Source organism: Salmo salar, chromosome ssa13 (assembly GCF_905237065.1).
Source record: "Salmo salar chromosome ssa13, Ssal_v3.1, whole genome shotgun sequence".
Lineage (NCBI taxonomy): Eukaryota > Metazoa > Chordata > Actinopteri > Salmoniformes > Salmonidae > Salmo > Salmo salar.
In genome coordinates this window covers 55583894-55597205 of record NC_059454.1, presented here as the reverse complement: position 1 = coordinate 55597205, position 13312 = coordinate 55583894, and the positions used below count along the sequence as shown (strand labels likewise).

The window sequence follows — 13312 nt, the reverse complement described above, 5'->3', positions numbered from 1 at the left end:
GCAGATTGCGTTCTTCATTTCACCTCTCACAATATGAGGCTAAGTTCCCAGAAAAGTTGAGCGAGTTACATGTTTGTTTGTAAATAGCACAACTGGAGAAAGCGGGAGCTGGTGAGTCCAGCTGTGTATTTGGCTTAACTTGCTAGTTATTTATGCAAGTGGCTTAATTAATAAAAAGACCGGGCATCATATAGTGTTAGCTTTCTGTCGTGTTTGAGAAGTCAAAGCGTTTTGGATGAGTTCTTGATTTAAGTGCGTTTATTTTTTCTCCTCTCCATTCTCGCCCATCTGCTCCTCCCTCTCTTTGCAATTAGTTTATTTTCATTTGCGCTCGTTAGCATATTTAGCTAGCAGTCTCTATTGAAATTCGCGAATAGTTTGTGCAAATTCTTTCTGATAAGACACCCAATGAGCTTTTTTGTTGTTGCATTTTTAGCACCCCCTTGTGTACTAAGACGGTAATACTGTAAATCCCCTGATGAGAAGGACAGTATGCCAATATGAAATCTATATACCACCCAACCCTAATTGCAACTACCTAAAAAAATAAAAAGATAATCTGATGCATTTTATTTTGAACATTGTATTATTTATAGCAGCATTTCTTTTGAAAGTTTACACAGATACTGGTATGTTGAAAGCTATTGTGTAGGTTATATTTAAATTTAAAAAAATGTTTAATAAAATACAGTTATGTTATTGGAATTACTCAATAGTCTGCAAAATTGAAATGGTCTCTTGTTTTTATTTAACTTGTGATGGGCAACAGGTTTAATACAGAGTGCTGATGACTCCTTACTCCACCCACACTATTCACTGCGATACAATACACTGTATGGGGGATACTTATTGGTTGTAGAGAAGTTGTCGGGTGGAAAATACTCAATAGGGTCTTTACTAACCAAATATGGTTAGATTTTAAGGGGGACTGCCGTACATATCCAGCAGCACTTCGTTCTCCACTCTATAGCCCCCAATGCAATACACTGTACATGGGATACAGTGCCTTGAAAAATAACTTGTTCTGAGTGATTAACTGCAAATGATATTATTTTTTGTTTTTTAAACAACTAATTGACCAACGTCAGTTCAATTATTTGAATTCCATTTCGTTTTTTTTTTTCTTCCTGTGAGATCGATGCTCAGTTTCTATCGAGATCAAGCCTGAATTGTGTGATGTAGTAGGGAGTTGTAGTTTCCAACAGGCCAATATTCTACACAGTTTAGCACAGAAAATGTGGTAATTAACTACAATGATCATAATCCATTGAGCGCCCGCTTACTTGTCCGGTCTTAGTCTGTGTGGAGCAGACGCAGAGTCCTTGTTGACGGAGACGAAGAGAGAAGTCGCGAGAGGGATTGAAAGCAATTGCATTGCGGGGCTTTCTCTACCTGAAAGCACATGATCTAAGTGACTTATAGTTGGTATTCAGCAGTCATAAAAGTATGCCTTATTTACCTTGAAAAACGACAAAATTGTGATTTGTCAGAGAGCATAGGCAGCAGCTCTATAGAGATGAGATGATGACTTGGAATGAAATAATAAAGTCACCAAATGACAACAAATGTAATATACACAACTGAAATACTTTATTAAAGTAATGTGAATAAATTACGGTTAATAGGTGATAAACAGTAATGTACAGTCACTACCATCACGTGACCTCTATTAACTGTTTTATTCTGTGTTACAGCATTTCAACACAAATAATCGAAAACCGAAATCAATGTATTTTTATATTCAAACCAAAACATAGCGAACCTCAAAAAGCACTAATCGCTCAGCACTACTAGCAAGTTAGTTATTCCTAGGTAGCTTACAAGGTTAGCTAACTTTTCTCATAACTAGCCTCGTTGAGTCTTGCTACTTATTGTCCCTCATGCAAACCTTTACAGCCAAATATCACTTCAGAAACAACATTACAATTATTAATATGGGCAAAATTGTAGACCATTTCTCCCATCTTGCTGCAGCTTTAGCTAATCTCCAAATAACAGAAATATTGTGAAAACCAGCATGCTGGTAAAATGTTTCGTCACCAGTGCTTCTTTTGTTGAACTGTTGTTGTCCTCGTGCACTGTAGCTCCTATGACACTAATCTGGTGAGCACCTTTGAAACTCTGCCCAAGCAGGGCATTTGATTGGTTTGACGTGTTGCGAGGCGTCAGTGATTTCACCAGGTTCCGACCCATCTTTAGCTGATTTCTGCTATGGAACTTTCCCAGGCTTCCTGTTTTAGGGAAACCTGGTTTGCAACGGAGCTAGGTCTCTACTAACAAAATATCTGTAATTTTGTAGGGGGACTGTGTGTGGTATATATCCAGTAACACAGCTTTAAATGACCTGGTACTATCCATGGTCCTGAAATCAACACAGACAAAATAAAAAAATTTGCATGAAAGTAAAACTTTTTTTTTATCAAAACGAAAATGTAATGTATATTGAACAAAACTATAAATGCAACAATTTCAAAGATTTCACTGAGTTACAGTTCATATAAAGAAATCAGTCAATTGAAAGAAATTCATTAGGCCCTAATCTAGGGAATTCACATTACTGGGCAAACCATGGGTGGGCCTGGGAGGGCATAGGCCCACCCACTGGGGAGCCTGGCCCAGCCAATTAGAATGAGTTTTTCCTGCAGAAAAGAGCTTTATTACAGACAGAAATACTCCTCAGCACCCCCCAAAAACCTGGTACGGTGTTTTGCATCTCCAACTGATATTCAACACAGGTAGAAAAGTTAACTCTACAAGCCAATATGTATCCCAAGTACAGCCTATTACAGTGTATTGCATTGGGGGCTATGGAAGGAGCGGAGTGAAAAGCCACTAGCAGGCCATGCAACACAAAAATGAACCATATTTGGTGTGTGGAGACCCTACTGAGTATTTCATGCCCCACTTTAGCTAAAACAGGTAGAATAGTTAGTTTCTCTCTACAGCCCAATATTCTCAACATACCAGTGTCAACACAACTTTTTCATTATTGGTCTGAAAATGTTTTTAAAACCATACTTTTTATATTTGTTTTCATAAATTACTTCCTGTATTTTCTTGTTGGCACAATAAAAGTAACCATTGATTAAAATGCAATACCTTTTGCAATGCTGGCTTTTGTTTATGGTTTCCACATTACCATATAAACGTGACATCGTTTGTGCTGCTGGTAGAATACTAGTCTAATTTGGCTCATGTTAACTAGCTATGAAGAAAATGCTCCCCAGTGAGACGTTAGCTAAGAGATTATGTTGCATTCCTCGTGGTTCAGGTGCACTTTCAGTCACTGTCATTCAAAGTGTTTGATGAGAGGCATGAAGAGCCTGTTTACCCTAGTCGACAGACAGCTTTATGGCTCTGCTGCAAAGTCCTCCTGAAGCTAACCGGCAGCTGGCTACTGTACAGTAGGTTAGTGCACAGACAAATACATGTTAGCTGCTGCTGGCTTAGATAGTTAGCTAGTTAGTTAACTAACTAGCAATTGTGGTCGTATAAAAATGTTTTAACTATAAAACAATAGAATGGTCATGAAGTTCAACTTCCATAGTGGGTAATGTTATGGACACAATGAAACGAAAAGGTATTGACAGTCATTGTGGCTGGCTTAGCTATGCTAGCTAATTAGCTCATGTTACGCTAAATTTGCCCGTTTTGTAAGATTTCTAACTGGCTAATGTTAGGTGGCAGTGAACGAGGGCCTCGCATTATGATTTAGTAAGAAATCATCTAGCCATGTTAAACAAATATTGCTAGCAGGAAATGGATGATAGTGGACATCAAAGTGATCCGATTCAGAGACATGGAATGAGACTAACGCGTTAGGTGATGCTGTATGGTTAATGCTAACGTTACTTTCCTGAGTTAGCAGCCTGAAAGAGGGGGATGGGGATGTTACTTTGTATGTATGTTTAGAATGGACATTAACAAAAAGATCAGGGGAGAATACATGATTTAACGTTCATTTCATGTTGTACACACGGCTGAAACAGTAACGTGAGCCGTCACCTGAGAAAACAGCGTGACGTCACGGGATCAGTGATTCCCTTGTCCTTAACATAAACGGGCCTTGCAACAAAACGTCAACAAGATAACTGCGAGAATACTCACGCTTTATCCACCAGTTCTCGGACCTTCCACATATTTAGCATGTAGACTCTCGACCAAGGGCTCGCCGCCTCAATAATGCGTCGTCCAGTCTGTTTACAACCACAGATGGACTTGGATTTGTGTCACCGACAACAGAATTCCGAGTCCCTTCAGCTAGCCTGCTCCGTTAGCGGCAAACGGGCCGCGCAAGTTACCACTCTCGGGAGCGCGGCGAGCTTGTTCTTCTTCTATGATAAAATGGCGGTCCGCAAACAAACGTTAAAGGTGCATGCCGCCACCTCCTGTGTTGGGGTGTATGGTCAATCACGTTTTACAACATTTCTAAATCATCCAACCTAACTCAGTACTTCTGAGAAAATAAAAAAGAGCCATACTAACTTCGAACAGACCCTCCCCCATCCCCCAAATCCCTCCCCCCAACCCTGTTCAACCTCAATCACCCTACACTTCAATCTTTCCCTCTCTTCAACATACAACAATATAACAACACATGCTCCACAGTTTCATTGACCATACACTACAGACACAAGCTATTCACATGCTTGCCAACCAGATGTAATGACGAGTTCAATGTACAATGTCCTAAGCGCAATCGAGCAAACACCACCTCTTCCTTCCTAATGTGACCTTTGAATATCTTTGGAGGGCATATAAATGCCGGCCCTTCGGCTCAGAGTCCCATCTCTAATGCCACACATCTATCAAAAGGGCTCTGATCTTACATTTGGCCTCACCTCTACCCAATATAAATGATATCTTGTTTAAAAGCTCTTTTAGCTAACTGGTCTAACGATTTCATTCCCTTCCACACCCGAATGTGCTGGGACACAGAAGAATCTCACTACTACACCCATTCTCTGAAATCTCTATAATAACGTTAATACCTCCAATATTAAGTCGCTGCTATTAGATTTACCAGATGAAAAGTTATTCAATACAGACAGAGAATCTGAGCATATTATAATTCTAACAGGTTGTACGTCCTCCACCCACTGGAGGGTAGCTACTATCGCCAACAGTTCAACTGAGTATACTGACAGTTCAGCTGTTAGTCTTCTACATATCTGTACATCAAATTCAGTAACATAAAAGCCTGCTCCTGTGCGCCCACTATCTGCGTCTTTGGATCCATCTGTGAAAAGCGGGGGAAAAACATAAAAACTTCTACCAATATAATTGTCAACCAGTTTCACTATATCACTGACTTCTGACCAATCTTTCCTTTTCTCTACCAAGGTTAGATCAACAACAGGATCTGGGAGTAACCATGGAGGAACATCCCCTATCACCACAGAAGGGCCAACCTCCAACTCCCTCAAACCACCCTCATCGACGAAGCTTTCCTACTGTCCAACCAAAACCACTACATTTTTTGATATCCAGTGGAACAACCACTTTACAATAGTGCATCTAAATTTTAAGGGGGGGGGTTAGAAGGATTACTTTATCCTATCCTAGGTATTCCTTAAAGAGGTGGGGTTTCAGGTGTCTCCGGAAGGTGGTGACTGACTCCGCTGTCCTGGCGTCGTGAGGGAGCTTGTTCCACCATTGGGGTGCCAGAGCAGCGAACAGTTTTGACTGGGCTGAGCGGGAACTGTGCTTCCTCAGAGGTAGGGGGGCCAGCAGGCCAGAGGTGGATGAACGCAGTGCCCTTGTTTGGGTGTAGGGCCTGATCAGAGCCTGAAGGTATGGAGGTGCCGTTCCCTTCACAGCTCCGTAGGCAATCACCATGGTCTTGTAGCGGATGCGAGCTTCAACTGGAAGCCAGTGGAGAAAGCGGAGGAGCGGGGTGACGTGAAAGAACTTGGGAAGGTTGAACACCAGACGGGCTGCGGCGTTCTGGATGAGTTGTAGGGGTTTAATGGCACAGGCAGGGAGCCCAGCCAACAGCGAGTTGCAGTAATCCAGACGGGAGATGACAAGTGCCTGGATTAGGACCTGCGCCGCTTCCTGTGTGAGGCAGGATCGTACTCTGCGAATGTTGTAGAGCATGAACCGAGGACACAAGGGAGTTGTCAACCGTGATGGCGAGATCATGGAACGGGCAGTCCTTCCCCGGGAGGAAGAGCAGCTCCGTCTTGCCGAGGTTTAGCTTGAGCTGGTGATCTGTCATCCACACTATATTACCAGTATATTCCCAACAGTTATCTAGAACAGTAGCAGTGGAATGCTCAACCTCACAGCCTTTCAACCTAACCCAATAAGCTAATGACATTTTTTTACACCGTATATCCAAAGGCATCTCACCTGCTTCCACTAGTAAGGCACATATAAATGTTGATTTAAATTCACCAATACATATCCTTAAAGCTATATACTGGATTCTGTCCAGCCTCTGAAGCCAAGTCTTCACCGCTGTTCCATAAACTATACACCCGTAATCAATTGTCGTCCTGATCAGAGCTCTATAAATATCCATCAACAATTGTCAGTCAGCACCAGATTCATAACCAGAGACCGAGCACATAAGATGCACCACCTTCTTACACTTTGTTTCAACATTTCTGACATGATCTTTCCATGTATATTGCTCATTTAGCCATAGACCCAAATATTTGTACTTAGAAAGTCTCCCCATAGGCTGTCCATACAGAAACAACTGTATATTATCAGCAATTATTATCAAGAACATACAAGACATCACCACCATCTTTGAACATCCACTATAGCTTTTTGAATAAATTTGATCACAAGAGACATTCCTTCCCCTCTTCAAAATAGCTCAATGATCGGCATATAGGGTAGCCCCAATACCCCTACCTACATTCGAAAAACACATAGTTAATCCTAATGTTGAACAAAATAGGACTGATAACACTGCCTTGAGGAATACCATTGTCAACTCCATAGGCATCAGATAAAATGGATCCTATGTTAACTCGAAAGAGTGATTAAATAAGAAGGCCAAACCCCAGTTATATAATCTCCCACCAGTACCAAGTCTTTCCATCTTAATCAGTAGGCATTCTCTCCACATAGTGTCATAAGCCTTTTCAATGTCAAAAAAGACAGTAGCCATTACTTTTTTCATGACCAGAGTTTTTTCAACTTCATTACTCACCTTACCTAATGCATCCAAAGTAGATGTACCTTTACGGAATCCACTTTGACATTGACTCAATAAACCTCTATGTTCCAGGAAATATGACAATCTGTTGATTATCATCTTTTCCATTAGTTTACACAAGTTCGAGGTCAGTGCTATTGGTCTATAACTATCTGGTATCCTTGTCTGGACCAACATACAGTAAGCAACATTTCCTACAGTAGGTCCACTTATTCCAGGACTGACCCTTTTATCTCCATCATTCTGACTAATAAGATACATTATGAGTGATTTTATATCTTTGGGCCTCTCTAACCTCTTTCTGCACCTGGCATCCACCAAATGCTGCACTGCCCCCCCCCCCCATTATTAAGTTTGCAGATGACACAATGGTGATAGGCCTGATCACTGACAATGATGAGACAGCCTACAGGGAGGAGGTCACAGTGCCAGGACAACAACCTCTCCCTCAACGTCAGCAAGACAAAGGAGTTGATTGTGGAAACGTAGGGCCGAGCACGTTCCCATTCACATAGACGGGGCTGTTGTGGAACAGGTGAAGAGCTTTAAGTTCCTTGGTGTCCACATCACTAAAGAATTATCATGGTCCACACACACCAACACAGTCGTGAAGAGGGCACGACTGAGGGCCCTCAGGAGGCTGAAAATATTCATCATGGGCCCTCAGATCCTCAAAAAGTTATACAGTAGCACCATTGAGAGCATCTTGACTGGCTGCATCACCGCTTGGTATGGCAACTGCTTGGCATCCGACCGCAAGACACTACAGAGGGTAGTGTGTACGGCCCAGTACATTACAGGTGCCCGAGCTCCCTGCCATCCAGGGCCTCTATACCAGGCGGTGTCAGAGGAAGGTCCTAAAAATTGTCAAAGACTTCAGCCACCCAAGTCATAGACTGTTCTCTCTGCTACCGCATGGCAAGTGGTACCAATGCACAAAGTCTGGAACCAACAGGACCCTGAACAGCTTCTACATCTAAGTGATAAGACGGCTAAATAGTTAGTTAAATAGTTAACTAATAGCTACCCGGACAATCTGCATTGATCCTTTTTTGACTCATCACATATGCTGCTATTACTGTTTATTACCTATCCTGTTACCTAGTCACTTTATCCCTACCTATATGTACATACAGTATCGACCTCAATTACCTTGTACCCCTGCACATCGACTCTCTACTGGTACCCCGTGTATATAGCCAAATTATCGTTACTCATTGTGCATTTCTTCCTCGTGTTATTATTTTTCTATTTTTTCATTTTTTTCCCCCGTAAATTTCACAGTTAGTCTACACCTGTTGTTTACATATGCATGTGACAAATAAAATTCAATTTGATTTGATTATGTATCTCTGGGTCTCTCTTGCTTCTCTCTGCACCTGGCATCCACCAAATGCTGCACTGTGTTTTCCCCACAATTAGAACACTTAGCCTTCAAATTGTTCCTACAGTCATCGTAACCATGTTCCCCTCCACAATTGGCACATCTTTTCTTTCTTTACACTGAGCAGCTAGAAAATTAAACTCAGGTGCATCCTGTTTCCATTGATCATCCTTGAGACGGTAGATTCAATTTAATGGACTTGATTTGGAAAGGCACACACCTGTCTATATAAGGTCCCACAGTTGACAGTGCATGTCAGAGCAAAACCAAGCCATGAGGTCGAAGGAATTGTCCGTAGAGCTCCGAGACAGGATTGTGTCGGGGCACAGATCTGGGGAAAGGTGCCAAAAACGTCTGCAGCATTGAAAGTCCCCAAGAACACAGTGGCCTCTTTCATTCTTAAATGGAATAAGTTTAGAACCACCAAGACTCTTCCTAGAGCTGTCCGTCCGGCCAAACTGAGCAATTGGGGGAGAAGGGCCTTGGTCAGGGAGGTGACCAAGAACCCGATGGTCACTCTGACAGAGCTCCAGAGTTCCTCTGTGGAGATGGGAGAACCTTCCAGAAGGACAACCATCTCTGCAACACTCCATCAATCAGGCCTTTATGGTAGAGTGGTCAGAGGGAAGCCAATCCTCAGTAAAAGGCGTGTGGCAGCTCGCTTGGAGTTGACTCAGACCATGAGAAACAAGATTCTCTGTTCTGATGAAACCAAGATTGAACTCTTTGGCCTGAATGCCGAGCGGCACATCTGGAGGAAACCTGGCACCATCCCTACGGTGAAGCATGGTGGTGGCAGCATCATGCTGTGGGGATGTTTTTCAGCGGCAGGGACTGGGAGACTAGTCAGGATCAAGGGAAAGATGAACGGAGCAAAGTACAGAGAGATCCTTGATGAAAACCTGCTCCAGAGCACCTCAGGCTGGGGTGAAGGTTCACCTTCCAACAGGACAACGTCCCTAAGCACACAGCCGAGACAACGCAGGAGTGGCTTCGGAGGTATGTCTCTGAATGTCGTTGAGTGGCCCAGCCAGAGCCCGGACTTGAACCCAATCGAACATCTCTGGAGAGACCTGAAAATAGCTGTGCAGCGTCGCTCCCCATCCAAGCTGACAGAGCTTGAGAGGATCTACAGAGAAGAAATGGAGAAACTCCCCAAATACAGGTTTGCCAAGCTTGTAGTGTCATACCCAAGAAGACTCGAGGCATTCATCGCTGCCAAAGGTACTTCAACAAATTACTGAGTAAAGGGTCTGAATACTTATGTAAATTTAATATTTCAGGTTTTTTATTTTGAATACATTTGCAAACATTTCTAAAAACCTGTTTTTGTTTTGTCATTATGGGGTAATGTGTGTAGAATGATAAATACATTTTAAAAAAATCCATTTTAGAATATAAGGCTGTAACGGAACAAAATGAGGAAAACGTCAAGGGGTCTAAATACTTTCCAAATGCACTGTACATGTCCCATTCTTTGGCATTTAAAACTCAGCGATGCGGATGGGACAAATTCTCAGAAACTTTTTCAGGCAAAACCTTCTCAAACCTCAATAGCACTGATAAGCTTTCATTTATTTCACCCTCTTTCCTACTGATCAACCTTTTCCCTCAATCACTGCCTCCCTTCACATTTTCTTTAATATCATCGATGGACATAGATAGTGGGATCCCAGAAATGACTCCCCTCAACTTAGCAACATGAACATGGCTTTTGATCGTATTCAAATTGAGGGTTTACATTTGAAGAATCTTCCCCTGCTGAGCATGGCTAGTACAGAATATAAGCAGTCTACCATTCCAATGAACAGGGCTAGTTTTTCCTCACCTATCTCTTTCTTTACGTCATTGGTTAATTGGATAGTATGTAGATGCGGCCCTGTGTGTCACATTAAATACCATCATAACTTCCCTCTCCAACACATTTTTACTCTTGTTCCCTACCTTCGCCCTCTTCCACACTCTCTGCACTAGAAGCGCCACTGCTTTCTGTAGCATGGTCTCTCTTTTTCCTATTACTTTCCACTACAGACCGTTCAGGTCCTTGACCCTGATCCTCCCGCTCCATATCATCACAACTATCATATCCATATTGTTTGCATTCCAGCACAGCTGTTGCTTCTCCAACCTTCTCTCCATATCCTCCATCGCAGCATCCTCACTACTCGCTGCCATTACCGCATGTCGGGTTCCATGTGGTGCCCACCCGGCCAGGTTGTGCTAGCATGGGTCGAGTGTCAGGAAAAAATGATATTAAGACACGTAAATATTGACCTAAAGGGTAAAGAAAAGTCCAATTTAACCATGGTCATTATACCTCCCCTCAAGCTTGATGTCTAGGCCTATGGAAAGAATAATCAGAGACGATTCAGAATCAGAACCCTCTCTGCCATCTCTTCTCCAGTAAAATGCACAGGCGTGAGATTTTCTCCGGTAAAATACACAGGCGTGAGATTTTCTCCAGTAAAATACACTGGTATGATATTTGATTGAGTTAACTGAATTGATTAGGTCAGACTTTTTGCTGTTTGGCTGCCTAGCTGGCTCTGGTTCTTTTTATATGCAGATGTTTATTGTTCTACTTGGTAGTTTTGTGTAGATTTTGTCTCTTGCGGTAGCCTTAAAGGCTGCATTGTGGTCGCCTACACAGGCAGCCCAATTTTGATATTTTTCCACAAATTGGTCTTTTGACCAGTCACATCAGATTTTTACACAAAATCTTTTTCATAGCTGATCTGATTGGTCAAAATACCAATTAATGAAAAACAAGATCAGAATTGAGCTGTCTAAGTAAACGCAGCCTATTGCAAGAAAGTAGAATCACAATTATCTTGGGCCGGTTTCCCAATAGGGATGGAATTTAATCTTACGAGGGTTTTAACGATGAATCTTTCCTACAAGGCCAAAGATGTGACACGCATTTCCCACGCAGAGAACGGTCGGTAAGTACGTTGTTGGAGAGTGTGACGATACTGATAGGATCGAGAAAAAAGGGAGCACTGCTCTTGGATCAGCCTTCTCCATTCAAATCTTTCTTTAACATTATCATTATTTCACAAAACCGACGAGGGGTCAGCTCCTAGAGAAATATTATGGCTGAAAATATTGACGCGACATATTCTAACGTTTACCCAATAAAAATGCATTAAATCACTGATTTGGAACATCATTGCACACTATTAGGCTACACATCATGAAATATATTGAGACAAATCACAGACTGTAGCCTAATAGAGCTCAATGGATTGAACATTTACATGTATTTCAATGTGGTTGAAATAGGCCTGTAGCCTACGGTTTATATTTATCGGTGGTCACAGAGATAGGATAAACCACGTGATTCTATGTTCAGCAGAGATCTTCTGTTTATAAAGTGTGAGGACAAAATAACATCCGACGCACTTAGCTGTTTTCAAATCAAATCATATTTTATTTGTCACATGCACCGAATACAAAAGGTAGACCTTACAGTGAAATACAAGCCCTAACCGAAAAAAATAAACAAATAATTCAAGAGTAGCTGTAAAATAACAATAGGGGTGCCAGTACAGAATCAATGTGCAGGGGCACCGGTTAATTGAGGTAATATGTACATGTAGGTAGAGTTATTAAAGTTAATTGTCTGGGTAGCCATTTGATTAGATGTTCAGGAGTCTTATGGCTTGGGGGTAGAAGCTTTTAAGAAGCCTTTTGGACCGCTCCCCGTACCGCTTTCCATGCGGTAGCAGAGAGAACAGTCTATGACTAGTGTGGCTGGAGTCTGATAATTTGTAGGGCCTTCCTCTGACACCGCCTGGTAGAGGTCCTGGATGGCAGGATAATTTTTAGGGCCTTCCTCTGACACCGCCTGGTAGAGGTCCTGGATGGCAGGATAATTTTTAGGGCCTTCCTCTGACACCGCCTGGTAGAGGTCCTGGATGGCAGGATCATTTTTAGGGCCTTCCTCTGACACCGCCTGGTAGAGGTCCTGGATGGCAGGATCATTTTTAGGGCCTTCCTCTGACACCGCCTGGTAGAGGTCCTGGATGGCAGGATCATTTTTAGGGCCTTCCTCTGACACCGCCTGGTAGAGGTCCTGGATGGCAGGATCATTTTTAGGGCCTTCCTCTGACACTGCCAGGTAGAGGTCCTGGATGGCAGGAAACTTGTTTTATGAGTGAACTGAGGCAGGCGCAAGATTACGAGCGTTTTCAAGAGCAGCGTTAATAATGTTTTTGGGAAACAGCTCAGAGATTTAATGATGCTCATACGAAGGTTTTAACGACGAACTTAGCCTTTAGATGCTTCTGGGAAACCGGGTCCTGTAAATATGTGCTAGTTTCAAGCTTATCTTATTTTGTTTTGGTAGGCCTCACCCATTGAGGTATAATAAGAACTGGAGACTTTGTCCGATCGTCGTTTTCAATGTAATCTACTCACGTTCACATACACTGATTTTTGAACAGTCTATATCCAGGTTGCCTCCGGTTTATACGGACAAACATCACACGCGAACTAGCACTCATGCCGCGTTCATGTGCTCATCTGAACTAGGAAACTCGGAAATGTTCGACTTGATAAAGGGTTGTAGTTATGCACGTTCCGCGTTCAACCAGTTAGCAAGTCGAAAATGTCTGAGTTTCCAAGTTCCGACTAGCACGTGATTGCGGCATCAGTGCGCTCAGGGAGCAGCGACGACATCATCAAAAAACATGGCAAACATTGGATGAATATAACATTTTAATATCTTCAGCTGTGAGTGATGGGAAAAAACG

At 42.4% G+C, this 13312-nt stretch overlaps 1 protein-coding gene across 3 annotated transcripts in view; it reads right to left on the bottom strand.

Annotated features, from left to right (window-relative positions):
* LOC106567442 (clathrin interactor 1) overlaps positions 1-4349 on the bottom strand; it is a 32756-nt gene extending 28407 nt beyond the window's left edge. For all 3 annotated transcript variants that reach the window (XM_014136701.2, XM_014136702.2, XM_014136703.2), the window contains exon 1: positions 4108-4349. In XM_014136701.2, the coding sequence (XP_013992176.1) occupies positions 4108-4148 (41 nt within the window). In that variant the 5' untranslated portion in view covers positions 4149-4349. The remainder of the gene's footprint in view (positions 1-4107) is intronic.
* Between the last annotated feature and the right edge of the window lie 8963 nt (positions 4350-13312).